This window comes from Verticillium dahliae, genomic scaffold (genome assembly GCF_000150675.1).
Source record: "Verticillium dahliae VdLs.17 supercont1.5 genomic scaffold, whole genome shotgun sequence".
Lineage (NCBI taxonomy): Eukaryota > Fungi > Ascomycota > Sordariomycetes > Glomerellales > Plectosphaerellaceae > Verticillium > Verticillium dahliae.
In genome coordinates this window covers 86950-113192 of record NW_009276938.1, presented here as the reverse complement: position 1 = coordinate 113192, position 26243 = coordinate 86950, and the positions used below count along the sequence as shown (strand labels likewise).

Genomic DNA, 26243 nt, shown 5'->3' with positions numbered 1-26243 from the left:
CTTTTGGCTCACGACTTGCTGATCGCGCTGCCCAACTGCGACGACAGCATCCGTGCATGCACTCAATGCCAACTTGGGGCGCTGTTTAGAGACTTTGCGCCACCTTTCTTCACCATCTGCACGCTTTCCTACCATCCCCCTGACCCGAATCAGGCACCATGGCTCCCTCCGCCACCAACACGAAATGGGACCATGAATACAATACGCTGCGGCGAGAAAATCTTTTCAAAAACCCTCCCAAGGATCACACTGCCTACCCTGCGCTCCAGGCAGCCGTGAGCCCACACATCGAGTCCTTCAATGCCCTGTTCCGCAACGATGGCAAGCCGAGTTTGCTCGATCACGGCCTGGCCGACATTGGCACCAAGACATTCCTCGACGGCGACGATCGAACGCCCCAAGGTCAAAGGAATAAATTGACCATTCGCTACAAGGGTGTTACCCTTCAAAAGTCACAACTGCCGCCTTCCAACAAGTACGCCAAAACCCGGGAGATCTTCCCTGCCGAGTGCAGAGAACGGCACGTCACCTATCGTGGCAAGCTCTCCGCCACCTTCGAGTTCCGCATCAATGATGGCGATGCCAAGGAGTTCACCCGCGATCTGGGGCAGATGCCCATCATGGTCAAGGTAAGCCAAATCACGAAGTCTACGCTCTCTCTTTCTCCAGGGCGCACCAACTCACCCTCGCACAGTCAAACCGGTGTCATCTCGAGGGCAACTCGCCCGATCTGCTGGTGAAGAGGAAGGAAGAGTCCGAAGAACTGGGCGGCTACTTCATCGTCAACGGTATCGAGAAAATCATTCGACTGCTCCAGGTCAACCGACGAAACTTCCCAATGGCCATCTACCGACCCAGCTTCGCCAACCGTGGCGCCGGCTACAGCCCTCACGGCATCATTCTTCGCTCAGTTAGGCCCGACGAAACTTCTCAAACAAACGTCCTGCACTATCTTACCGATGGAAACATGACCTTCCGCTTTTCCTGGAGGAAAAACGAATACCTCGTTCCGGTCATGATGATCCTCAAGGCCCTCGTCGAGACGAACGACCGCGAAATCTTTGAGGGTTTGATTGGTTCCAAGGGCTCCAAGTCTGCCCAGAACACATTCTTGACCGACCGCGTCGAGCTCTTGTTGCGTACCTACACCAGCTACGGCCTCTACACAAAGACGGAGACTCGAGCGTATCTTGGCGAAAAGTTCCGCGTTGTCTTGGGCGTTCCCGATACCATGTCCCACTACGATGTTGGTACCGAGTTCTTGAAGAGGATCGTGCTCGTACACCTAGGAAATGTCGACGTCACGGAACAACAAGACAGCGACAAGTTCAAGATGCTGCTGTTCATGATCCGCAAGCTGTATGCCCTTGTTGCTGGCGAGTGCTCGGTGGACAACCCTGATGCTATCCAGAACCAGGAGGTTCTTCTCGGCGGCTTCCTCTACGGCATGATCTTGAAGGAGCGTCTCGATGAATTCCTCTCCACGGCTGTCCGCGCATCGCTGCGTGATTACCACAGGAAATTCCCCGCCAAGACGTTCACTTCTCAGGATTTCCAAAAGGATTTCCCTGCCACCATCTTCCGGCTCGCGAACGAGAGCCTCGGCTCTGGTCTCGAATACTTCATGTCGACCGGAAACCTCACCAGCCCGTCTGGTCTCGATCTCCAGCAGACCGCCGGCTACACCGTTGTGGCTGAGAAGCTCAACTTCCTTCGTTTCATCAGTCACTTCCGGATGATTCATCGTGGTGCTTTCTTCGCGGAACTCAAGACCACAACTGTCCGAAAGCTTCTGCCCGAATCCTGGGGTTTCTTGTGCCCAGTGCACACCCCCGATGGTTCGCCTTGCGGTCTGCTGAATCATCTTGCCCACAAGTGTAGAATCATGACGGACCCCGTTGACACATCGACTCTACCTGCCTTGGTAGCAGAAATGGGAGCCGTGAGCACGTCCAGTGCCGCCACCGACGAGAGTGTCGTTGTCATGCTCGACGGTCGCGTGCTGGGCTTCTCCACGCCCCAGGAGTCTATTCGCATCGCCGACACGCTGCGGTACTGGAAGGTCGAGGGTACACACGGCGTGCCCTTGGAGCTCGAGATTGGCTACGTGCCTCCTTCCAACGGAGGCTCCTACCCCGGCCTGTACATTGCATCCAAGGCGGCCCGCATGGTCAGGCCTGTCAAATACCTCCCTCTCCAGAAGCAAGATTATGTCGGCCCCCACGAGCAGCCGTACATGTCCATCGCCGTCGTGGAAAACGAGATCATCTCCGGCGAGTCCACGCACGTCGAATTTGACCCTACCAATATGCTGTCCATCCTGGCCAACATGACACCCTTCTCCGACTTTAACCAATCTCCCCGAAACATGTACCAGTGCCAGATGGGCAAGCAGACGATGGGCACACCGGCGACGGCGCTGGCACACCGAACCGACAACAAGCTCTACCGCATCCAGACCGGACAGACGCCTGTTGTCAGGTCGCCACTGCATAACGAGTACGGTTTTGACAATTTCCCCAACGGAATGAACTCGGTTGTTGCCGTCATTTCGTACACCGGTTACGACATGGACGACGCCATGATCCTGAACAAGTCTTCACACGAGCGCGGATTCGGACACGGTACAATCTACAAGGTGAAAAAGGTCTCACTCAAGGATGACTCGAGAAGTCGTACCGCCAAGCAAGTCACCAAGCTGTTCGGTTTCGCTCCCAACAGCTTCGTCAAGGGCGAGTACCGCAGTATGCTCGACGAAGACGGTCTTCCGTACGTCGGCCGCATGGTTCAGGAAGGAGACATTCTTTGCGCCTATCACACCGTCACGGCAGACTTCAACGGCAATCTGACCAACCTCGACGGCCAGACGCAATACGAGAAGTACAAGGAGTCGGAACAGGCCTTCATTGAGGAGGTGCGCATCATCGGCAGCGAGAATGGCAATGAGCCGGCGCAGACTGTATCGATCAAGCTTCGCGTGCCTCGTGCCCCCGTCATCGGTGACAAGTTCTCTTCTCGTCACGGACAAAAGGGTGTCGCCTCGCAAAAGTGGCCTGCCACCGACATGCCCTTCACTGAATCTGGCATGCAGCCTGACACCATTATCAACCCGCACGCTTTCCCCTCGCGCATGACTATCGGCATGTTCGTGGAGTCGCTTGCGGGTAAGGCGGGTGCGCTACACGGTCTGGCACAGGACTCGACGCCGTTCAAGTTTAACGAGGAGAACACGGCGGCCGACTACTTTGGGCATCAGCTGATGAAGGCGGGCTACAACTACCACGGAAACGAGCCCATGTACTCGGGCATCACAGGAGAGGAGCTTTCGGCCGACATTTACATTGGTGTCGTGTACTACCAGCGACTACGTCACATGGTGAACGACAAGTACCAGGTGCGAACGACGGGTCCCGTGGTGCCGACCACCGGCCAGCCTATCAAGGGCAGGAAGAAGGGTGGTGGTATCCGTGTCGGTGAGATGGAGCGCGACGCCCTGCTGGCGCACGGCACAGCGTTCCTCCTGCAGGACCGTCTGCTCAACTGCTCGGATTACACCAAGTCCTGGATTTGTCGGTCGTGTGGCTCGTTCCTCTCGGTGCAGCCAACCGTGTCACCGTTCGTCGGTAAGAAGAAGCAGATCAGCACGGTGCGGTGTCGCAGCTGCGCCAAGCGGCTCGACGAGACCGACCTTGAGGGCGACAGCATCGAAGGCGAGATCTGGGAGGACGGCCAGGGCACCCAATGGGTAGGCGGCGACAACACGACCGTTGTGGTTGTGCCAGGCGCGCTCAAGTACCTCGACGTCGAGCTGGCGGCCATGGGCGTCAAGCTCAAGTACCGCGTGGACCAACGGGATGCGCCGAGGAAGGGCGCGCTGAAACCGATGAAGGCATTGGATGGCGTTTTGGGCAAGGCGTAACATTGGGGTTTGCATGACTTTTGACTGTGTATCAAGATATCTTTTTTCACGACAACGGAATGGAAAGAAAGCCGCTTACTACTGTGTCTCGCTGTAATACCTGTTTTGCTGGGCTGCAATGCTCAAATCTATGTGTGGTCAGACTACCTGGACAGACCAACTCTGACGCAAATCTCAGAGGTAAGAGGACGATAAATGGCTTGATGAACCATCTCGTGCTACCAGTGTACCGATGTGGAGAGGCAGAGGCAGCGCAGATTTATTGCATATCAGGACGCAGGTAGCCGTGTAGGCAAGACTTGACCTCTCAGCATGAAGCATGGTTGGGTGCAAAGCGCGACGCGAGATCTGTAGGTTACCGAACATGGATTGATGAGACACTTCCTCAAGGTCTTTGTGTTAGTGGTTGGAAATAATCCAAATGGGCTTATCTGCGTGCGTGGATGATAGAACAGCTGCGTAACCATTTGCCTCTGGCACACAAAGCCAACGCAGGCAAGTGCTCGCAGCGATAGGTAGAATGGTCATCAAGTAGCAAGGGAACCCAAAGTTGATGATTTGTATCTCTATGCCCTGGCTCTGGTAAGGCTCTCGTGAAAGTCGACTGAGGTGGTGAACATGGGGTATCGATATTGCAAAGCGTTCGACAAACTGGGGAGGGTACAAATCAGGGACAACGGCAAAAGGTTCGCGAAGACTTCTTTCTCCGGTTATCAACAGTCACCTAGAGGGATGCGCTTGACCTGCTGATAGTCGGAGATCTGACTGAGACTTCCCTGATTTCTGTTTGCACAGGAGCAACGGTGAGGCTGGCGACATTCGGGGGAAAGAACCCCCCAATGAAGCAAGTGCTCTCGGAACATACCTTCCACCTCCTCATCATTCTCGCCTGGGGTCCTTCCTCCTCCCATGATCTACATTCATTCTTCTACTTCGCGCATCCGGCCAGATCTCGGAGCAGACGCGCGTCACCGCCTCCATCGTCAGAGGCCGCCCGGGTTTTCAACTGTAAACACCGATACACCGGCAAGGGCAAGCGTAACAGCTCTTCGTGATATTTGACCCTTCGACTTTCCCTTCAGAAACAGATCAAGTTTTGAGTATCTTGGATCTTGTGTCTTACGATCCGTTCTCATTCTGCAGACGACTGGCCGCCGTCACCCCCTACCCCTGAACGGCTTGGTACATTGCGCACGCAGCCGCCGCGTGCCTGGATAAGACCACGGCATCGACGCGATACAGCACGGCATTTTCTGCGTCCCAAGGTTATTAATCTGCGTCGAATTCTGCACAGACTTAGCCTTCATCTGACTCAAGGTTGCGACAGCTCAAAAGCTCCCTGGCCCTACCCTGGGGATCACATGCGCTATCCGGCCACTTCCTTTCAGCCTTGACCAGAAAAGAGGACTCTCAATCTTAAACGCCATGCTTCTGCGTGTTATCACTCAAATAACCACGCTTTGTTCTTTTGCCCTGGCTGTTCCAGCCTCGAAAGGCATTCTGGGCCCCTATGGCTACGGGTTTGACATAGGTCCTCTGGTAAAACGGCAAAATGAACAGCCAATCGTGGTTTCCAGTCTCCCAGCGGTGAATAGCAGCATGCCTATTCGGCCAGAAATTCGGGAGTTGAAACGGAATTCCCGCAAATGGAATCTCTACATTCTCGCTCTGAGCATGATGCAGCACACCGACCAGGATGAGGAGCTCTCATGGTACCAAATTACAGGTGAGTCTTTCCACGCTCCCTCATAAAGTACCATCAACTCACCACTGTGTTGCTTCAGGCATTCATGGAGTCCCGTTCGTCCCGTGGAATGGCGTCGAGGGCGTGACTGACGGTGCAAGTCACGGCTACTGCGCGCATATGTCTATTCTTTTCCCCACCTGGCATCGCCCTTATCTAGCCCTGTACGAAGTATGTTACCCGAGGTATATCGGGACAACCTGTTGTGATATGATGTGGCACATGATGCGAATCTTTGCTAATCAGCGAACAGCAAGTTCTCTTCCATCTCGTTCAACTGATTGCATCATGGTTCAGGGACCCTATCGAGAGAGCAGCATACCAAGCGGCAGCATCAGACTTTCGCATTCCGTACTGGGATTGGGCTGTAACCCCAGATCCTGGTGAAAGTGCTTATATACCCGAGTTCCGACGAGAAGCTCTGTCTGTATACGGCCCCAACGGCGAACAACTAATCGCCAATCCCCTCTTCAGCTACCAATTTCGACCCCTGGACCCTGAGGTCTTTGGCTGGGGGGATGTAAGCAATTGGGGGGTTTCCTAGAAAGACCAGAAGCTCTGACAAATCTTCTAGTTTCCCCAATGGACTGAGACGAAAAGATCCCCCGTAGGAAACACCTCGAATAACACTCAGTCTGCGCAGGCCGTTGATCGCGCGCTACCAAACTTGCAAGAACGGCTCTTCAACCTCTTCTCCAACTATCGCGACTACGGTCCATTCAGCAATAAACGCTGGGGTGAATGGACCGACTCGTCGCAATATGACTCGCTCGAGTCCTTACATGACGAGATACATATCGAGGTTGGGCATGGGGGTCACTTGTTCTACCTTCAATACTCGGCCTTTGATCCCGTTTTTTTCCTCCATCACACCATGGTGGATCGGATTTTTGCCATGTGGCAAGTATTGAATCCACGATCGTGGGTGACGGAGCAGAACACTACAGTCCCAACTTACACCATGGCACGAGGCTTGATGCAGAATAGCTCGTCCAGCCTCACGCCATTCCTGGCCAACGTCGATGGTCAATTCTGGACCTCAGACATGGCACGATACACCCAAGACTTTGGGTACACCTACGCCGAAACATCGAGTCTCGGCACGACAGGGCTCTCAGGGGTGAATATGGACGACAGAGCCCGTGTGAGCTTGGCCATAAACCGCCTATACGGCTCGTCCAGTCCCTCAATGTTGGCCCGAAAACAGAAGAGCACGGATCGGGATATTTTTCCAGAAAGAGGTACAAACTGGCTCCAATGGCATGCGAAAGTCACCAACGCTATCAAGAATCGTATCCCGGATCTGTCCCCTCAAGCAGAGCCACGCGTGCCCCCACTTGAGCTGGAACGGGGAGCGTACACCGAATGGCTTGCCAACGTTCGCGTCATCAATGGGGCGTTGAACGGATCTTTCTCCGTCCTCTTCTTCCTTGGTTCAGTCCCTCAGGACGTGGTCTCCTGGAAAGCGTCGTCGAATCTGGTTGGAACAATGGGTGTCTTCGCTATGCCACGCATGGGAAGCGGAAGCGGAAATCACATTTCAGGCACGGTGCCATTGACCAAAGCCTTGCTCCGGGCGATCGATCAGGGGTTCCTGGGACAGCTTGACCAAGCTGAGGTGACAAAGTACCTCCAGGACAATCTCCAGTTCCGGATCGTCGGGCACGATGGCACTGTGGCTGATGCGCAACAAGTGAGAGGACTGTGTGTAGAGGTGGCTAGCTCCGACGTGAAGATGGCTATGAACGAGTGGGAGCTTCCGAGCTGGGGCCAAGTGAGGACGAGGTTTAATATGGTGTGTTGAAGCTGCAGTACGGTCAGATCATTGTGTGTCGGTGGCGGTTTCTTGTATCAAGCCTCCACATCCATGTATGTATTTTCCGGGAGAGATAGTGGATAGATAGACCCCAAAGTAACAATTGGGTCGCAAATCAAGATTTCTTATCAGAACTACATTTGATACAAGATGAGACGCCTATGTGGCAGTAGCATTGACTCTGAGATCAAATGAAGCGAGGTTGATGAGATGGATGTGTGTCACCAGCCAGCTGAGGTGGTACTGTGGGGCGTGATGGAGAAGTCAAGGTGACTAATGCAGTGATTCACTCATCCACCTTGACGGTCATCAACAACGTTTTGAGGTTCAAGGTTCGCCCGGTTCATTTCAAGCTATTGAAAGTTCCGCATAGCTACTTGCAGTCTCTGAATTGAATCTCTAGCTTCATTTGACAGGCCTTTTGGTACTATCAAACCACCTTCTCCGCCAGGGATCCGATTGCGGCGCCACAGACCTCAGTCACTCGTCCCGAGTGCCAATCGCCCAGCTCATTCCAAAGAGTCGCTTGACACGAAGATCTTTCGCCATGGGCCGTCTCGTAACCGTCGCCGCTTGCTCGCTGAGACAATGGGCGCTCGATTTTGAGGTATAGCTCTCTGGAAATGTGGTTTGAGGCCCGCCAAGCTTACTTGCTCATGACAGGGTAACACTGAGAGGATTATCGACTCAATCCGTCAAGCGAAAGCTGCCGGAGCAAGACTCCGCGTCGGACCGGTGCGTGGCACTCCATCCCTCGCCCAGCCGGCGTACGAGGTCTACATGCTGCTGTACAGGCGCCTAACCTTTGACTGCAGGAGCTAGAGATATCAGGCTACTCTTGCAATGACCACTTCCTGGAGCCGGATCTTTATCTTCACTGTATGGAGATGTTGGTTCGAATTCTATCAGATGAGGATTGTCACGGAATTCTCCTGGATATCGGCCTTCCCGTTACCCACCGCAATGTGAACTACAATTGTAGGGTGGTGTGTCTCGATGGCAAGATCCTCTTCATCCGCCCTAAGATGCGTAAGTATGGCAACGGCATGATACCGACCTTCCCATGCGATGAACTTGCCTTGAATGTTTCAGCAATGACGTGAACAACGACTAACTTGAAACAGATTTGGCCAATGACGGCAGTCAGTCTGCCCTCCTACCGCATCGCCGGTGACCAGACGGATTCCATGCTAACAAGCTAGATTACCGCGAGATGCGCTACTTCACCCCCTGGCTTCGACAGACAGAGTGGGAAGAGTTTCACCTGCCGAAGAGCTTGCAGAAGCTCCAGGGGGCCACGCATGTGCCCTTTGGTGATTGCGTCGTCAGCACACCCGACAGCTGCTTTGGCGCGGAGACCTGTGAGGAGATGTGGTCCCCTCAGGCACCACGTGAGTAGCGCAACATATAATTTGCGTACAGCTTGTTGACGGTCTTCCTTAGATATTCCGATGACCCTGGATGGCGTTGAAATTATCACCAACAGCTCGGCCAGCCATTTCAGCCTCCAGAAGCTCGATGTGAGACTTAAGCTCATTGGAGAAGCCACTCGCAAGTGCGGAGGTGTATATGTGTACTCGAACGTCCAAGGTATTCATTCATCTTAGCCTACATGTAACTCCTATGATACTGGGCCAGATGCAGGCACGCTTCCGAGCTGTTCTGTGAAAGCTCATGCCTGCGATACAATACCCAAAATGGTAGGCTGACGAGTTTCATAGGTGGCGACGGCGAGAGATTGTATTTTGACGGCTGCGCCATGATCTTCTGTAACGGAGAGGTGCTCGCGCAAAGCCCTCAGTTTTCACTCAACGATGTGGACGTCGTCACTGCAACCATTGATCTTGAGGAAGTCCGAGCTTATCGTTCGAGCATGTCTCGAGCGCTACAGGCAGCGCGAAGCACTCAGAAGTATCATAGGATTCAGACCTCTTTCGAGATGAGCCCAGAAGAGGATGATATGGACCTCTACCGCCGACCGACCCTGACTCGGGAAGCGAGGTTCCATTCGGTTGAGGAAGAAGTTGCTCTCGTGCGTGAACACCTTCCGGCTGAACTCGTATCCGTGAATGCTGACCAAATTCCAAGTGCGCCGGTTGTTACCTTTGGGATTACCTGGCCCGGAGCAAGTCCGCAGGATAGTAAGTTTATCGAATCGATAAGTTCCCTCCCACCGCGTCTGACGACATTCCTTAGTCTTGCTCCTCTTTCAGGCGGCCTGGACTCATGTGCCACAAGTAAGTGATCCTCTACGCTGAGCTCCCTCTGGACCCCACTAAAACTTGCTACCAGCTGTGTCTGTCTTCTCGATGTGTCGGCTCGTCATCTCTGCGATCAAAGATGACAACCAGACAGTCATCACTACAGTCAAGCGCATGTTTGGTGACGCTCCCCTACCGAAGACGCCCCAGGAACTGTGCAACCGTGTTCTCCACACGATCTACATGGGAATGTCGAAGCAAAGTTCTCATGAGACGCGCCAGCGAGCGAAGGATCTCTCCCAGGCCATGGGCAGTTATCACATCAACCTGGACATTGACTCTGTGTACCAAGCGCAGAAGGATCTTGTCAAGACCTCGCTCGGCTTTGACGCGAAATTTAAGGTGGAAGGTGGAACTGAATCAGAAAATTTGATGCTGCAGAACATTCAAGCACGCACACGAATGGTGGTATGGCAGACACCTGGTTGAAAACTTAACGGGTATCTCAACTGACGATGGTGTACCAGACTGCCTACGAGTTCGCCCAGATCCTTCCGACAACACGCAAGCTGGCTGGTGGAGGCGGCCTGCTCGTCCTTGGAAGTGCCAATGTTGGCGAGGGTACACATCATTCTCTCTTTATCGATGTCCGACTGTTTAAGCACGACTGATGATGATACAGCACTGAGAGGTTACCTCACCAAGTACGATTGCTCGTCCGCGGACATCAACCCCATCGGATCCATCGACAAGGCGGACCTAAAACGCTTCATTGCATGGGCCCAGGTTCAATTTGAAATGCCGTGCCTCGAAGAGTTCCTGACTGCGACGCCCACTGCTGAACTAGAGCCCGTGACCGAAGACTACGTCCAATCAGACGAAGCGGACATGGGAATGTCATACGCTGAATTGACCGTTTTTGGTATGGCATTCATGAGACCACCGACAGGTTGGTGAATGCTGACAGAATGAACCTAGGCCGTCTCCGTAAAGAGAGGAAGATGGGACCGCTTTCCATGTGGCAGCACCTCGTCCATGTTTGGGGCAAGGACCGAGAGAAGGGTCCCGAGGATGAGAATCCCATGCTTGAGCCCGCAGAAATTGCGCAGAAGGTCAAATTCTTCTTCGTGCACTAGTATGTTTTCCTCCGCAACTGAGTTGAAGCCCCTGCTACGCAGAAGGGTACCAGGTCTGGTCCGCGGACAATTGCTAACTTGAGAATAGTGCAATCACGCGTCACAAGGCTACCACCCTCACACCAGCCTGTAAGTTTTATCAGTTCACCTCTTGGTTGTTTCTCGCAAGCTAACTTGTTCTAGTGCACTGGTAGGAACAATATACCTAGCCTTCATGGTGGCGCAAAACACTGACCAGGACCAGCAATGACTATTCGCCCGATGATAACCGATTCGGTACGTTGCCTCATTACGGAGACTGTTATACATACTAATTGAACATGCTAGACCTGAGGCCCTTCCTCTGTTAGTCCATCACCACCTCAATTTGAGGCTATCTGCGTGCGGCTTCTCCATTGACTAACAACATACTTTAGATCCCTCGTTCTGGCAGAGCTGGAGCTTCAAGAGGATTGATAAGGAGCTCGCGCGTGTAGAAAAGGCCCGGAAGAAGGGTTGAGCAACCACAAACCATGGCTAGGAGTAATAGTGCAAGTTTGAAATGTATTTATGCGCCTTGTATGCGCCCGGTATGAATCCCCTGCTTGTGAGGCGAGGTCTGTTCTTGTGTCTGTGGAGATGATCGCAACGCGCCTAGGAACGGATCTGAATGCGCTACACGGAAGGTTAAGGAGATTCTGACAAGCATTTGGTCAATCTAGCCAAATCTTGTTCTTTTCCCCTTTCGATGTGATGTCAATCCTCTTCCAGGTAATGTACCTTACCCCAGTATTCATGGCGATGTTCACATCACGTGATCTACGATGTGCCCCACTCACCTAGCTTTTTGGGTCGTCCATTGTTAGTGGCTTGACGGGTTGAGGCTGCCGCTGCAGTTGCTGCTTCGGTGCACTATTCCTGCCTCGCAACACCGCCAGCCGCGACCAACGTCCAATATTCGAGACGTCGCGACCCATTAAACAGCCGCAACGCATACACCCAAGCAATTGATCCTGACCTGAAGGCACCATGAAGCTCGTCAGGTATGTCCATCCCCAGCTTTCGGTCACAGGAGCCACCACTTCTTCCCCTCCCCTCCCCCGCCTCGCCCTGAACCAGAGCTTGCGATCAAGCCTGAGGCGCCGCTGGCAGAAGATGCAGATGAAAGGCTGACCAGGTGTGGTCTCTGCTAGGTTCCTGATGAAGTGTGCCAACGAGACGGTCACGATCGAGCTCAAGAATGGCACCATCGTTAACGGCACCATCTCCTCCGTCTCGCCGCAGATGAACACAGCTCTGCGCATAGTCAAGATGACGACCAAGGGCCAGGACCCCATTGCGCTCGATACAATGAACATTCGCGGCTCGACGATTCGATACTTTATCCTGCCCGACTCGCTGCCGCTCGACACGCTGCTCGTCGACGACGCGCCCAAGCCTAAGAACAAGGCGAGGAAGGAGACCGACAGGGGCGGCCGCGGCGGTCCGCGTGGCGGGCCCCGGGGTAGGGGACGCGGCAGGGGACGTGGCAGGGGACGCGGCTGAGGCGATGGAGAAGGGCTGGCGACGGAGGGGGCCGCCGCTGTCGCGACTCGGGTATTTGGATCGTGATGGCTGCGCTGGCAGCCGTGGGCGCTCGTGGCATGGCTTCACTGAGGCGGTGAGGGCGGACCTGACGTCGGCCTGGGATGTGCCACCCGCGAATAGCGTCGGCGGCTTCGTAAGACGGAACGTGGTCACGGCGCGCAAGCTTCGATGGAGGGGCCTTGCCGTCAAACTCTCGGCGCAGGCCAGGCAGGAGAAAAAGGCACAACTGCTGAGGGACGCTACTGGGATGCTTGTTTTGGCGTTTGGGAGAGAACCACAACGACGAGACTCAATATTACATCTGCCGCCGCTGCGGCGACCACTTTCTGGATATCAACAGCATGTGAGGCGATTCTCTTTGACATGGACACATATTATGCCTCATGATCCGCTCTCCCTGCCTGGACTTGACGAGACTCCAATGAACGGTTTGCATGTTATAGAGTGACAAGGCCAATTTTGCTCAAGGTTGAGAACCGTGTCTAGAGATTAGTGCTGGGGTAGCCCATATGGCGGTAATGACTATGATCATTTTCCAGATATTGCTACAAGAGGTGGCTCCTCACGCCGCCGTCGCGTGTGCTTGCCTCCATGCCCTGATGATCTGCAGCTTCTCCCACCCCGCCTGCTTTCCGCTATCGCCGACCTTGTCGACTCTCCATTCGTCACCAAGCCCCCGTATCCTCGCCTTGACCTCCTCGGGCCTATTCTGCGCACACAGAAGCACGTAAGCGCAGCCCCTCGACGAGAGCACCCTCGGCAGCGCATCGATGAGCCTGTCGGTCGTCTGCATGCCGTCCGTGCCGCCAGCATACGACAGGGCGAGTAGGTACGAATCCTCATCGTACGTCGGCGTGCGATCCGTCACAGAGGTCAGCACCTCACTCTCCTCGCCCGCCTTTCCGACAGGCGGCGGCGGCGGCACAGGCAGCGCCTCGGACGGCACATAGGGCGGGTTGAAGAGGAGGACGTCGACCGACGCGTCGCGCAAGGGCGCGGTCAAGTCGCCCATGGAGGCGCCGAGCCAGGCAGGGGCGGCGGTGGCGCGGTTGTCGGCGACGGCGCGCAGGACCGTCGCGTTGGTGGCGCGGCACGCAAAGGCGTTGAGGTCGATGGCCGATGTGAGGATGGCGTGGGTTCCGAAGATGTGCTGTGCTTGGGCGGCTACGAAGCCGATGACGACGCCTGAGCCTGGGCCGACTTCGAGCACGTGGGGCGGTGACCCGGCGAAGCGACGCTGGAGGAATGACGTCTCGGTGGCGTTGGAAAGAGTGTCGAGAAAGAGGTACGAATCTTCCGAGGGCTCGTACACACGGCTGTAGGGAACATGGGAAGTATCTGGTGTGGGAAGCATTTTTTGGCCGTTTGCTTATCCTACCACTGCGCTTTTGCGCGATATTTGGGCTTGTGAACGACTCAAATGAGGAAGTTTCGCGTGTATGAGGTGCTGATTCGATGTTATTGAAATCGTGAGAGGTCAAGTCATGAGCTTGAGATTTTCAGGTGAGGAGATGTGGGACCTTTTGGTGTTGAGCTGTCGTGAACGGCCAGCAACGGCTTGCATGATACAGCAACTTGTCAACCTCTACCATGTGAAGCAGGACAATTTGCTACTGAGACTCTAAGGGATAGAGGATCAAAAACCTTCCATTCATATCATCTATTTATCCATGGTCGCCCTCAATCTCTCCAAGCATGCCACAGCGTACTATCAGCTAGATAGTCACTCGAGCGCCGACGCCATTTCAGGCCATTCTGTAGGGTGGACAGAACGGGCCTCCAGCCGGGCATCAGGAACCATGCGGCTTTTGGCGTTCTGAGATAAAAGTCATCGCCTGCGCCTACATCACGGCACAAGGCAACTCCCACCCTGTGTCCTGCCGGTTCGGGCCCGACCCCAGCTTGATCCCCCTCCGCACACTTACGATCATGCGCACCTGGTTCCGATCATATAAGCCTTGCCAGCCGTGTTCCGGACACAGTTGATACGCGCTCGACTGCCAGGTCGGTGTCCGGCGCGCCAAGCCGCTGCCGATCTGTCCACACGTGCTGAAGCCCATGCCCGGCGCACAAGGGATGGCGATCTCGCCCCAGCGGCACTTGCAGTGCGTGTTCTGATGGAGGCTGACTTCGCACATGGGATATTCAGATATATTAGGCGGGGTGTCAATAGTCGGGTCGTCAGTCGTAGCAGCCAGCTTGGTCAACTCTGTTCGTAGGTAAAGCTCGATTTGATGGGAGTGTTCTCTTGTTAGTCTGTCCAGGAGAATATGGTTCTTGATTTTTTGGTGGACTGTTCGAGCTTGATCTTAGATGCGTTGTGTAAAGAACAAGTTGGATTCCCGCCAGGGTGAAGACAAAACAGCTCCTGCCTGCCAACTAGAGAGAGAAATAACTAGACACGTCCGTGTATTGCCCAGATGCCAATCTGGCAAGCGCCAATGCGCCCATGCGCCGTTGCTTCCTTTTACTGAAAACTCAAAGATTCACTGGCCAACACAGCATCACAGCAGAAGCCCACCTAATCAGTATCCTCGACGCCTTCCCCCGAGTCCACGTCTTGCAAAGTGCTGGCCTCGCCCATGCCTAGATTGGACTCGGAATTGTCGCTTTGGTTTCCGCACAGTTGCGCCAGCATGCTCTCGATCCTCGCCGTTGCAGCCTCAACCGACTCGAGCCGGCTGTTGACGTCGTGCATGTCCTCGCTCCCCGTGAACGACCCGCGCAACCTCGGCGTCACACCTGGGAACATTGAGTCCCGCCTATTGAGACCTTTCTGGGGAATAGAGTCGCTTGTCTGCTGCCGCGTAAACTGGCGACGGATGAGGTGGTGCGTCAGCTCGTCATCCACGGCAATGTCGTCCTCGACAGACTCGGGTGGCGGCAGGTCAAACACGGCGCGAATGTCACGGTGCGCCGTGATGCGCCAGTTAACCCAGAACCACTGTTTAAGCCTTGGGATCAGCTGGTTTGCCGCTTCCTTCTTCGACGTCTCTGCCGGCCACAAGACGCGCCGCTCCGCAATGGCAATGATGAGCAGAAGCGGCAAGTTGACGGTTCGCACGCTAGCCACGTGGATCTTGTGGAACCAGCGAGGGCTGACGATGAATTTGAGAGGCAGCAATAGGAAGACAGCCAAGATGTTGAACGGCGGCTGGTATGAGAAGACGGCGTCGCTCTTGACGCCTTCCAGTGTCAGCACTGCGCGACGGAACTGAATCTCCGCTGTAGCGTTGGCCACAATCTTGCTGAACGTGTTTGAAAGCATGGACACCAGAATGGTCAGGAAGAGCGTGTTTCCGAGGAAGGCAAAAGCGACCATCAAGACAGGTCCGAGCAGCCAATGAAAGTGCACCGACTTTTCTATGCCCGAACCGTCGAGACCAAACCAGATCCAGAGCATCCACTTGCTGATATCGCTGCTTAAAGTCAGGACAAACTCAAGCAGAGGGAACGACACTGTCAAAGTGAAAACTCACACAGGAGGATGCTTGCCCTCCCCAAGCCAGAGCAGCGACAGCAAGAAGCCACCAAAGCACCAAGCGGACAGCAATGTCAGCAGGAAGAAGTCAGCCATCATGGAGCGAAGCGACAAGACGACAATGTTGTCCGAGAGCAGGTTGAAAGCCAGTCGCGGTACAAGCACCGGCGCCGCCATGGCGAGGACGTCGAGGGCTTGCTGCTTGGGCACAAGGTCATCCACCCATGCACCATCAATGCGTAGAACGGCGTACACGGCGTAGATACCGATAAACGTAACGTCTAGAAAAGACCACAGATTCTGCGTGTACACGTGCCTGCCATATCGTTAGAGTCATGTCTCTTCAAAAGAATAAAGTAAGAAGAAACACACCATCCATGCTCGAGAATAGTCGCGAATTGATCGAGAGACCAACCAAACGCATAAATAGCGAAGCAGGCCTCCAGATACCCAAAGTGTTCCGGGCTGCGTTCTGCCATGACGAGGAGATATAACGAGAGGAGGATCAAGAAGGAGAGTACGTCAAGGATGTTCCTGGTCCTCGGCACCATGAGGCGATACTGGTTCAGCATGGGGCCCTCACGAGGGTTGTAAAGCGAGATCGGCTTGTGTTTGTAGTGGTCAGGGATGATGTCGATGTAGCTTGATGGCGTGTACATGATCCTCCCTTCATAGATAGCATCCACACTGCAAAGAATCAGCATTGGCATTGCCTAGATAGGGCCAGCCGGACCGCAGTCCATAGCCCCAGATCATCACCTACACTTTTTGACAAGGCGTCGAGCTCAGGAAGTACTTGCTTTCGGTGAGGATAGCAATCTCCAAGGAAGGCAGTGTCCGGTTGTAGGTAGTGTCGGAAGCTGCCTGGGCCTCTTGACGGACCTCCTCCGGGGCGTTCTGAAAGGGCTCAAACCCGGCCACCAGAATGTTGGACAGCAAGAGCAAGCCGTCGGCGCCCTCATTGTCCTCACTAAAACGCCTCAAAATCCTCGTCGCCACGAGCTCGGCGAGCGTCGCCCGGCTGAAATTGACATTGTGGCGGTTGTTCAGGTGAGACTGCTCATACAAGAACTGGGCCCGGTTGACCAGCAAACAGTAGACGATGGAAATGTCGTCGAGTTCGTACAGCTTGTCCACCAGAGGCCGGACAACGGCGATGTTGATCCTGACATCACGCAGCTGCTCGAGGCTGAGATAGTCCTCGACGATGGATATGATATCCCTGCGTATGCGATGGATGTTCGTGTAGACGGGCAGGTGGCTGTGCAGGCTGTTGGCGGTGCAACTGTAGAGCAGATCCGTGTCTGTTGTCCGATGACGCCCGAGGAGAGGTCTCCGTTCGGCCTGGGCCGGTAGCTGGATGCGCGTCCCGTTCCGGGTACGCCCGCTCATTGCTTGCCGGGCCGCGGAAGTAGGTATGCAGCGTAGCCGATGACGTGCTGTGCAGCAGCAGAATGGGGGAAAGTTCTAGGTGTGCCGACGCAGGGGAGATGAAGCTAAGGTGAGGCCGCGGGGCCAGATCCAGGCTGAAGGTGCCAGGATGGTTACTACCGAGGCTAGAGAAGCAGGGGAAACAAGTGGTCGTTATTCAAAAAAGGATATCATGAGAAGGGAAGAAATGTATGAAGAGAAGAGACCCATTTGTTCGCGAATCTCGCCTTGTTGTGAATTCAAGATTGACAAGGTGAGATTCCAGGTTTTGGGTTTCGCTGCGGTGCGTGCCATCCCTGAATCGCCCGCTAGTCTTTGTGTGGGGTTTAGGAGGATATGCACCTATGAGAACTCTTGCTGAACTGCGTCCAACTGGGCAGGACCAACCACATGTTTGGGCTTCATCATCCTCGTCGTCATGCTCGCAAGAAGTGCATCGTGTCATTCGTACTTTGCGGGTCATTTGGTCCTCGATTGACTAGGCTAATTATTCTTTTTTCAGAGTTCAGTCCCTGGGTCATCATCATGAATAGGCGTTTTATCCTTCGCACACCGTAGGGGGGGGGGAACCTTTCCTGCAGGGTTCGCCCCGATTATACCCGCTGTCTGGTCCACCATGATTTACAGGTTGACAGACTTGCGGAAGTTCTCGCCGGCGTAGATGGCCTGGTCGCCGAGCTCCTCCTCAATGCGGAGGATCTGGTTGAGCTTGGCCAGACGCTCGGAACGGGCGGGCGCACCAGTCTTGATCTGGCCAGCACGCAGACCGACGGCAATGTCGGCAATGGTGACATCCTCAGTCTCGCCAGAGCGGTGGGACACCATGACACCCCAGCCATCGGCGAAGGAGTCCTTGGCGGCCTGGATCGACTCGGTCAGAGTACCGATCTGGTTGACCTTAAGCAGCAGGGCGTTGGCGGCCTTGAGCTCAATGGCCTTCTTGATGCGGATGGGGTTGGTCACAGTCAGGTCATCAGCGACGAGCTGAATGTCCTGGGCCTTGTAGAAGTAGCTCCAGGCCTCCCAGTCGTCCTCAGCGAAGGGGTCCTCAATGGACACGATGGGGTACTTCTTGCAGAGCTCAGAGTACAGATTGGCGAGCTCCTCGTACGTAAGCCACTTGGACTGGTCGCTGTCAGGGTTCTTGAAGTCGAGGTCGTACTTCTTGGCGTCCTCCTTGTAGAACTCGCTGGAGGCGACGTCCATGGCAATGTTCATCTTGCCAGTGTAGCCGGCCTTCTCGATGGCGTCGGTGATGAGCTCGAGGGCTTCGTCGGCGGTCTGGATATCAGGGGCGACACCGCCCTCGTCGCCGACGTTGCCGGCAGACTGGCCATACTTCTTCTTGGCCAGGCTCTTCAGGATCTGGTAGACCTCAGCACCCTGGCGAAGAGCCTCGGAGAAAGAGGGAGCAGCGCTTGGGAGAGTCAGCAACTATTGGGTGGTCTTCAGACGGCATGCGCGGAATCGGGAGAGCCTACCTGGGCACAATCATGAACTCCTGGAAGGCCAGACGGCCACCGGCGTGGGAGCCGCCGTTGAGGACGTTCATGAAGGGAACGGGGAGGACGTAGGGTTTCTTGGTGCCGGCAAGGTCCGAGATGTGAGCAAAGAGGGGCACACCCTTCTCGGCGGTGGCAGCCTTGGCGATGGCCAGAGAGACACCGAGAATGGCGTTGGCACCGAGCTTGTTCTTGTTGGGGGTGCCATCGAGCTTGATGAGGAACTCGTCGATCTTGGTCTGGTCCTTGACGTCGATGTTCTCCTTGATGAGGGCAGGGCCAATGACAGTGTTGACGTTCTCAACGGCCTTGAGGACACCCTTGCCAGCCCACTTGGCCTTGTCACCATCACGGAGCTCGCAGGCCTCGTGCTGGCCGGTGGAGGCGCCAGAGGGGACAATGGCGCGGTGAAGGCCAGTCTCGGTGAGAACGTCGACCTCAACCGTGGGGTTGCCACGGGAGTCGTAGACGTAGCGAGCGTGAATCTTCTTGATGGCCATGTTGGGCGATTTTGGAGAAAATTGTTCTGATGCGATAGAAGGGAGGGGTCAGCAACAGAACGCGAATCGAAAGGGAGGGGCAAGCCAGCCAAGTTAAGTATCAGGAAGTGGGAAAGGGACTTGTAAGCAGATTAACAAAACAAATCTGATCCAATGACAGCAGGAAAACACCAAGCCTTTTCAGAAATCGCTCAGCGAAGCTCGGACGGTGAGAATTGCCGCAAGCGCCAGAAGGCCTCGACGGGCCGTTTCTGAAGCTATGGTGGGGGGAGGGGCGGGATTGAAACTAGGATCTTGGGACAACAGGGTAGAACTCCTCCGTGTGTCAAATGTGTAATGACTTGGACGGTGATGACGTGGGGGGAAAAGGGGGGCTGAACTGACCTAGATTGGTAGATTTGGTGATGATTTACTGGAATCGTTGAGTACGGTGTCAAAACAAGAGGAAGAAGTAGAAGTAGGTGGGACAAGCAAGGTGTTTTGCAAGAGAGCTGAATATCTATGGGGTGGGCTCACCAGAGATGGCTAGGGAGGCGTCAATCTGAGGCAAGGTTGGTCGGTAGGTACCCAATGTCAGGTACCTCTCGGCTACCGCCTTACATTCGTGCTCCTTCCCTGGCGTGGAGCGTGGCCTTGGTTTCTGTGGCTTTCCGTCACGCTCGCTCACTTCACCTTCCGCCTCATGGAGGGGTAGGTAGGTTTCTGCCCACAGACAAGCACACTGTATCAGTTCAAGGGAGCACGGGCCCGTAAGGAGGGGCAGTGATGCATTTGCCTCTGCCCCTCCGACCCCTCCTGTGTTGAGCGTTGGAGCCGTTATCGGAGAACCCTGTCGTTCCGTGTCTGTTTGCAGTCATCCAGTGTTCCTGCTTAACATGCATGACCAGACCTAGCAAGCCTAGCAACCCACCAAACGCAGCGACGCACCAACGCACCGTAGGGCGCCCCTCAACGAGACCCTAGCCGCCTAGCTCATCAGCATTCCTTGAGCTCCCCACCACTAGCGCTCATGATTCGATGGAGCGCCTTGCAGGCTTGCTGGGTATCAAAATCTGCGCCTTTTCCAACTGGGGGCCATAGACCCTTCTCAGAGCCTCCCTTGGCAGGTTCGGGTTTCTCGCACGCCGTACGTCGTGGTGCCACAAGCTCTCACGTCTGCTGCAAATCACCTCAGGCGTGGCTATACATGTACTGGTCTACCTCCGCCGTCGCCGATCCCTGCAGCACCCAAAAGCAGCAAGATCTCCAATGGAGCGTGTTTCCCTGATGTCTGGTGGTCCAGATTAGAAAACAATAGTATGATACAAAGAGAGGTTTGGCTATTAATAACATCGCGGACTGCTGGGTTTTATTCTCGTCTCCCAAGCCCCCACCCTTTTTACTGCGAATCCAACCACTGTCTCACGTCGTCCGTGTCCCGAGCCTTCCACGACATCTTCGCCTTGATCGAGTCTGTCGCCTGCGCCAGAGACCGGTCGAAGCCGGCCGTGCCCTTGTTTTCGAAGAATGCCGTCACTTGGTCGAGCTGCGCCTGCGTGCTCAGACCGCCAACGCAGTAGGCCACCACGTTGCCAATCATCGGCGATGATGCCGGGAACTTGGCCGAGATGGCGTCCCAGTTCTTCTGCATCCACTCAAAGAGCCCCTCAATGCCCTCGCGACTGGCTCTCAGGCCGCCGATGGGCAGATACACGTCCTGGTCTCGGATCTTGCCACTAAGCAAGAGATCAAGCGTCTGCTGCACCATCTTGCGCGACTGGCCGAGTGTGCGCAATGCAGAGTTGCGTTCATCGCTGCTCTTGGCCTTGTGCATATAGAAGTCGAGAACACCATTATACTAAGGGGAGGGCGTTTCGTTAGCACAGTAACTCATAATTAGCTGCATTGGTGTCCAAAGACTAACCTCCTTCTCGCCACCGTATTTCAGGTTGAGGGAGAAAACGCTGCCGCGGATGTTGGGGTGGATAGCCGATCGATCTTCCTCGTCCATGAACTTCTTGAACATGTCCTGTGCAGCCGCAATGACTTGCTTGTTGCCGCTCATGCCCGCGGCGCCGAAAACCAGCGCCTTGAACTGCTGCTCAACGTGGCCATCAGTCGAGGAGAACTCCCATCCAAGCCTGTCTACGAGCGGAGACGTGATCTCTTGCTGGAACTTCATAATGGCATCCACAATGTGCTGATCCTCGATCCATGCCATGCGGATAGAGCCCAGGCGCGAAAGGATCTGATCCCAGACTAGGAATTCAGACTCGCCAGCGCTGCTCAAGGCGCGGAAGAGGCCGAGACTGGCTGAGGTCTTTTGGTATCCAGAAGTCGCTAGAGCGCTGGCATCAGCGACGAGGCCGACCCTGTCCTGAACCGTCAACTTGTCGGCGGCGTTGCCGAGCTTTTCGAGGCGCTCGCTGGTGTATTGCGTGCGGTAGAAACCGGCGGAGTTGGCGTTGATCTTGAAGAACTCGCCAGCCTCGCCAAGCTTGAAGCTTGAGTCCCGGCTCTTCAAGGTTAGATCGCCATCCACGCCGTCTTTGGTGCGAAGGTTGAGGAACACAGGGTAGAGGACCTGATCATCCTCGGGCTTGACATCGCCAGTCGTGAGGAATCGGTGTTGCTCAAGACGAACGTCACTTCCGTTCTCGGTGACTGATACAACAGGGTAACCGACATGCCTGGTCCAGGGGCCCATGATGGTAGCAACATCCTTGCCGCTCACCTCACTCAGGGCCTCCCACAGCTGCTCTGTGCTGGCGTTGCCGTACATGTGACGCTTCAGATATTTGCGCACGCCCTCCATGAAGACCTCCTCGCCGAGGTAATCAGACAGCATGTGGACAACGCAAGAGCCCTTGGCGTAGCTGATGCTGTCGAAGATCTGGTTGATCTCCTCTGGGCGGCTGACTGGTACTTCGATAGGATGGCTGCTACGAAGACCATCGAGCGACAAGGCCGACTGCAGATCCTCGGATACGAAGGATTCCTTGAGCTTCCACTCAGGGTGAAGGGCATTGAGGGAGTAGCGAGCGCCAAACTCGGCCCAGCCCTCGTTCAGCCAGAGAGACTGCCATTCCTTCATCGTCACCAGGTTACCGAACCACTGGTGCGCCAGCTCGTGCAGAATGACCGAAGACACTCGCTCCTTGACCACGGCACCGCTGGTTTTGTCGTTGAACAAGACCTCAACAGTGCGGTAGGTGATGAGACCCCAGTTCTCCATGGCGCCCGCCGCGAAGTCAGGCATGGCAACTTGGTCGAGCTTGGGCAGCGGATACTCGATCCCGAATTCCTTCTCGTAGAACTCCAGACCCTTGGCAGCAATGTCAAGGGCATAGCGGCCATGCTCAATGTCCTCAGATGGCGGCGCGTAGACCCGAATGGGCACCCTGAAAGCTGTCGTCTCGATGTAGTTCAGCTCGCCAACAATGAAGGCGATGAGGTAGGTGGACATCAGGGGCGATTTGTTGAACTTGACTGCCTTCTTGCCATCGTGGGCATCCGTCTCCTCAGCCACGTCCATGTTAGAGAGACAGGTGAGGTTCTTGTCGGCAATCAGCGTGACGGTAAACTCGGCCTTGAGGGCAGGCTCGTCGAAGCAGGGGAACGCTCGGCGACAGTCGGTGGCCTCCATCTGGCTGGTTGCGATAATGCCCGAGGAGCCGTCGGCCTTCTTGTAGGTGGAACGATAGAAACCCGCCATCTTGTCGTTCAGTTCACCCTCAAACTTGATTTCGATCTGGCCTTTCGTGCCCTTCGACACAGTCTTCTTGAGGTCAAAGGTGCTGGTCTGCCTGTCCTCATTGTGGCTTATGTCCGCGCTACTCAGGGTCGTCGCCTGTCCGTCCAAGACCACCGCAGCAGGCTTAATGTCAATGTCGAGGGCGTGCAGAGTGATACTTGTGGAGTCTTCGGCGAAGTCGAGATCAATCTTAACAAGACCATCAAATCGGAACGTCTCAAAGTTCGGCTCCAGCGTCACGTCGTAGTGACGAGGAACAATGTTGGTAGGCAACAGACCGCGGTCAGTCGGGGCCTGGGTCGTGGAAGCGCCATCGGCATCAGCGAAGCGGCACATGTTGCGCTTGTAGGAGCACTGGCGCGTGGGCAGACTGCGGAATGGGTTTTGGCGGGGAAGGTTGCGAGCTGGACGGGAAGCTCGAGGGGTCGTTCGGGAAGGGAAGGAGCTAGAGTATCGACCCAGGGAGGAGCTGCGCGGAAAGCAATTGAGTCAGCTTTTTTATCGACCTGTGAAGAGGGGCAAGGTTCAAGCTCGGAAGCTTACATCTGAGGTGAGATTGGCTGCTTGGGAGGAGAGTGTATACGTCGTAAGACTGTCCCGACTGGGCGAGAAGACCGTAGATACATGGACATTGGGAAGGGGGGACAAGAACGAGGGGCAAGAACACGAGGAGACTATGGCTGTAGCTGGCGGTCGGCCAGGCGCGAAGGCGGGGGTTGAGGGGCAGAGCTGCAGAGTGTGGCAGGGGGCAGGGGTAGTTTCAAAAGGAGGGGCAACAGCAGCTGCAAGCAAGCAAACATGCACCTGTCCAGGGCTGGGAGGTACTCGGCAGGTTACTAGCTTTTGGGGGTCCTGAATGCACCGTTGGGGGAAGCTCCTATCTGCTCATTCTTTCAGCGCAAAAATCCAGCACTGACGCTGCCTTAGGCTGCCGATTTCACTCAGATTGTCCCCGGGCCCACTCTGGCCCGACCCTGGCCGCCGTGCCATTGTGCAGTACAGCATCGGTCACCATTGGTATTTGTGCAGCTTCAATCAGTCTCTTTTTCGCACAGCCAGTATACGGTGGGAGAACACTCATCTCCTATCGAAACTGTTCAGAACTGCCAGTATCTGGCCCCGGAAGCTCTTTATTTGGCAGGATGGCGTTTCCCACCAGTCGCTTGCGTTCCTCGTGGGAGGTCCGAACCCTGACAGGCGAGCCATATGCAGCCATTCACGTCCGTAGCCTGCAAACCGTCATTCGGGCTGGCACCGACGCTTGGGGGCGGACCGGCAAAGATCAACCAGCTCTAGTCACCGCCGAGGTTTCCCTGGCCAAGCCCTTCCATGTTGCCGCCAGCAGCGACACTGTCAGCGAGGATACTGTCCACTATGGGCTCCTGGCCAAAGCTGTCCTGGCAAGCCTGGGCCGCCTGGGAGCCCACAGCGAAGGGGCGAGCCGCATCACCATCAACGACCTTGTCGAACACTTGGGTAATGATGTCGTCTATCCTGGCGAAAGCTCGGCTGCCAAACCGCCACGGAGGATATTGCGTGACCCCGCCAAGGTGCGGTACGCCAGTCTGACTCTAGCCCTCCCCAAGGCCTCTCTGCTTGGTGAGGGCGTGAGTCTCACTCACTCGATCGCCTATCCAGACGGTTCAGAGGAAACTGCCTCAAAAGCCTGCTGTCTGTCATTTCACCGACTTCGCGTCCCTACCTTGATCGGGGTGAACGACAACGAGCGAACGGCCAAGCAAGTCGTCGTGGCTGACGTCGACATTGACCAGTTTGTCTGCCAGGCTGATGTATACACGGGTATTGAAGCCGTCATTGTCAAGGTAGCTCCCCTCTACCTGGCCCTTTTTGAGGTAGATACAACACTGAACAATCTTACAGACAATGGAAGAGTCCTCGTTTGAGACTCTTGAGGCTCTCGCCGCCACTCTCGCCGCACAGCTGTTCAAGCACCTAACTTCATCGGCGTGTAACCCCGCTCCAGAAAAGTGCTGGCAGCTAAAGATCGGCCTCGAAAAGCCAACTGCCATCCCCATGGCCCAGGCTTCTCGCGTGGAATACAGGGTCAGCTGCAACGAGCTCTAATCCACACCGTTTTCCTTTCCTATCGCTGTCTCGCAAGAACAGACAACGGGATGTCGCCACCAGTGACTTGCTGGATGAAGCCTTCCGGCGGGTCAAAGAGCATGACGTGAAAATGCTCGACTGCATGGATGGATTTGAGACTACTCCAGTTGCGGAACCAAATGACCTATGCGCCAAAAACATTAGCATGTCGTCCTTTGTGCCATGTCAGTGCCCACAACGAAGGACGACTTACCGTATCCTCTGGCATATGAGCGCGAAACGCTTCGTTCACGTACCCGTCGACTTTTCTCCTCGTCTCATCGCTCAAGTCGCCCGTCTCTGGATCCTCTTCCAAGTCAAACTTTGTCCACACAATCAAGTGCTTAATCCGTGGGTCAATTCCATACGGCCAGTCGTTGTGCAGCACTTTAAGGTCCTCTTCATACTCAAATGGTCTGCCTCTTGGTATGATGGGTGCCTGCCAGCCCAACCTGTACTTCAGGACAAAGTTCATCACGCTGCCGTGTTCTTGCTTCAGATCGTAGATGAAGACCCTGTACCGGCGTAAATCAGACGGCACACGACGGAAGTGCTCGAGGTGATTCGTCGCCGTCAGGTGCCGCACCTCGGCCCACGATTGTGCTTGGTAATCGGCATCCGGCGTGCTCAGGATGCCAATGTCTTTATCATCAAGATTGAGCAGCGCTGCCGGGCATTCTTCTGTTCTCGCGCTGGGCTCGACGTTGACTTGCCAATATGGCAGTGACGATTCGGTGACAAGAATCGGGCCGTTGGAGCGTAGCTGAGGCATGGAGCGTAGCTGGGGCATGGTGGACATTCAAGTGTTGCCTCGTCGCCTCGGAGACTTCTTGGTGATGCGGTGTCGGTCGACTCCAGCAGTATGCAACCAAACAGGGGCCAGATGGACGACTAGCGACCTCCGCAAGAATGAATCAATGTCGTGCTAGATGAGATTGGCTGGTCCAGCGACGTGATTACCAGGTCGAAGTCGTAGGATGTTGCAGTGAGGTGGATTCAAGAAGAATGTTAAACGATGCGCATCAACTGCCCATTTTGACATGTTAAATTGAGGCAATCAAATGCCGAATTTGGTCGTCGCATTCCTTGTCAAGGCTGGCCCGACCGG

At 55.2% G+C, this 26243-nt stretch overlaps 10 protein-coding genes across 10 annotated transcripts; 5 read left to right on the top strand and 5 right to left on the bottom strand.

The window, feature by feature from the left end:
• Nucleotides 1–158: 158 nt before the first annotated feature.
• VDAG_03035 (DNA-directed RNA polymerase I subunit RPA2) lies at nucleotides 159–3919 on the top strand (the record flags this gene model as incomplete). Its single annotated transcript, XM_009656900.1, has 2 exons — nucleotides 159–629; nucleotides 695–3919. 2 exons carry the CDS (start codon nucleotides 159–161, stop codon nucleotides 3917–3919), a joined length of 3696 nt encoding a protein of 1231 aa, XP_009655195.1.
• Nucleotides 3920–5518: 1599 nt separating this feature from the next.
• On the top strand, nucleotides 5519–7467 carry VDAG_03034 (tyrosinase; the record flags this gene model as incomplete). Its single annotated transcript, XM_009656899.1, has 4 exons — nucleotides 5519–5645; nucleotides 5704–5834; nucleotides 5917–6183; nucleotides 6238–7467. The coding sequence occupies 4 exons, from the start codon at nucleotides 5519–5521 to the stop codon at nucleotides 7465–7467; spliced, it is 1755 nt and encodes a 584-aa protein (XP_009655194.1).
• Nucleotides 7468–7775: 308 nt separating this feature from the next.
• Nucleotides 7776–11421, top strand: VDAG_03033 (glutamine-dependent NAD synthetase). The gene is made up of 18 exons (XM_009656898.1): nucleotides 7776–8086; nucleotides 8143–8214; nucleotides 8302–8508; nucleotides 8604–8621; nucleotides 8682–8870; nucleotides 8923–9069; nucleotides 9201–9511; nucleotides 9568–9620; nucleotides 9676–9716; nucleotides 9772–10148; nucleotides 10208–10301; nucleotides 10363–10602; nucleotides 10659–10815; nucleotides 10905–10945; nucleotides 11000–11006; nucleotides 11061–11092; nucleotides 11144–11161; nucleotides 11233–11421. Exons 3-18 carry the CDS (start codon nucleotides 8361–8363, stop codon nucleotides 11313–11315), a joined length of 1956 nt encoding a protein of 651 aa, XP_009655193.1. The 5' UTR covers nucleotides 7776–8086; nucleotides 8143–8214; nucleotides 8302–8360; the 3' UTR covers nucleotides 11316–11421.
• A 403-nt stretch (nucleotides 11422–11824) lies between these two features.
• Nucleotides 11825–12340, top strand: VDAG_03032 (small nuclear ribonucleoprotein Sm D1; the record flags this gene model as incomplete). Its single annotated transcript, XM_009656897.1, has 2 exons — nucleotides 11825–11838; nucleotides 11989–12340. The coding sequence occupies 2 exons, from the start codon at nucleotides 11825–11827 to the stop codon at nucleotides 12338–12340; spliced, it is 366 nt and encodes a 121-aa protein (XP_009655192.1).
• Nucleotides 12341–12944: 604 nt separating this feature from the next.
• On the bottom strand, nucleotides 12945–13736 carry VDAG_03031 (N(5)-glutamine methyltransferase MTQ2; the record flags this gene model as incomplete). The annotated part of the gene is made up of 1 exon (XM_009656896.1): nucleotides 12945–13736. One exon carries the CDS (start codon nucleotides 13734–13736, stop codon nucleotides 12945–12947), a length of 792 nt encoding a protein of 263 aa, XP_009655191.1.
• Nucleotides 13737–14105: 369 nt separating this feature from the next.
• On the bottom strand, nucleotides 14106–17255 carry VDAG_03030 (uncharacterized protein; the record flags this gene model as incomplete). The annotated part of the gene is made up of 6 exons (XM_009656895.1): nucleotides 14106–14198; nucleotides 14308–14638; nucleotides 15007–15801; nucleotides 15862–16179; nucleotides 16236–16550; nucleotides 16627–17255. 6 exons carry the CDS (start codon nucleotides 17253–17255, stop codon nucleotides 14106–14108), a joined length of 2481 nt encoding a protein of 826 aa, XP_009655190.1.
• Nucleotides 17256–17748: 493 nt separating this feature from the next.
• On the bottom strand, nucleotides 17749–19386 carry VDAG_03029 (enolase). Its single transcript, XM_009656894.1, has 2 exons — nucleotides 18776–19386; nucleotides 17749–18711 (listed from the first exon to the last, which is right to left on the bottom strand). The coding sequence occupies exons 1-2, from the start codon at nucleotides 19294–19296 to the stop codon at nucleotides 17916–17918; spliced, it is 1317 nt and encodes a 438-aa protein (XP_009655189.1). The 5' UTR covers nucleotides 19297–19386; the 3' UTR covers nucleotides 17749–17915.
• Nucleotides 19387–20674: 1288 nt separating this feature from the next.
• Nucleotides 20675–23365, bottom strand: VDAG_03028 (aminopeptidase; the record flags this gene model as incomplete). Its single annotated transcript, XM_009656893.1, has 2 exons — nucleotides 20675–21133; nucleotides 21200–23365. The coding sequence occupies 2 exons, from the start codon at nucleotides 23363–23365 to the stop codon at nucleotides 20675–20677; spliced, it is 2625 nt and encodes an 874-aa protein (XP_009655188.1).
• An 806-nt stretch (nucleotides 23366–24171) lies between these two features.
• Nucleotides 24172–24933, top strand: VDAG_03027 (uncharacterized protein; the record flags this gene model as incomplete). Its single annotated transcript, XM_009656892.1, has 1 exon — nucleotides 24172–24933. The coding sequence occupies one exon, from the start codon at nucleotides 24172–24174 to the stop codon at nucleotides 24931–24933; it is 762 nt and encodes a 253-aa protein (XP_009655187.1).
• On the bottom strand, nucleotides 24817–26101 carry VDAG_03026 (uncharacterized protein). Its single transcript, XM_009656891.1, has 2 exons — nucleotides 25350–26101; nucleotides 24817–25280 (listed from the first exon to the last, which is right to left on the bottom strand). The coding sequence occupies exons 1-2, from the start codon at nucleotides 25923–25925 to the stop codon at nucleotides 25134–25136; spliced, it is 723 nt and encodes a 240-aa protein (XP_009655186.1). The 5' UTR covers nucleotides 25926–26101; the 3' UTR covers nucleotides 24817–25133.
• Nucleotides 26102–26243: the final 142 nt, after the last annotated feature.

Coding starts and splice junctions, on each gene's coding strand:
- VDAG_03033 (XM_009656898.1), top strand. CDS start 8,361: ATGGAGATGTTGGTTCGAATTCTATCAGATGAGGATTGTCACGGAATT. Junction 9,512..9,567: donor TTGAGGAAGAAGTTGCTCTC/GTGCGTGAACAC, acceptor CCAAATTCCAAG/TGCGCCGGTTGTTACCTTTG. Junction 10,603..10,658: donor CGCTGAATTGACCGTTTTTG/GTATGGCATTCA, acceptor GAATGAACCTAG/GCCGTCTCCGTAAAGAGAGG.
- VDAG_03029 (XM_009656894.1), bottom strand. CDS start 19,296: ATGGCCATCAAGAAGATTCACGCTCGCTACGTCTACGACTCCCGTGGC. Junction 18,712..18,775: donor GAGTTCATGATTGTGCCCAG/GTAGGCTCTCCC, acceptor GACTCTCCCAAG/CGCTGCTCCCTCTTTCTCCG.
- VDAG_03026 (XM_009656891.1), bottom strand. CDS start 25,925: ATGCCCCAGCTACGCTCCATGCCTCAGCTACGCTCCAACGGCCCGATT. Junction 25,281..25,349: donor CTCATATGCCAGAGGATACG/GTAAGTCGTCCT, acceptor TTTGGCGCATAG/GTCATTTGGTTCCGCAACTG.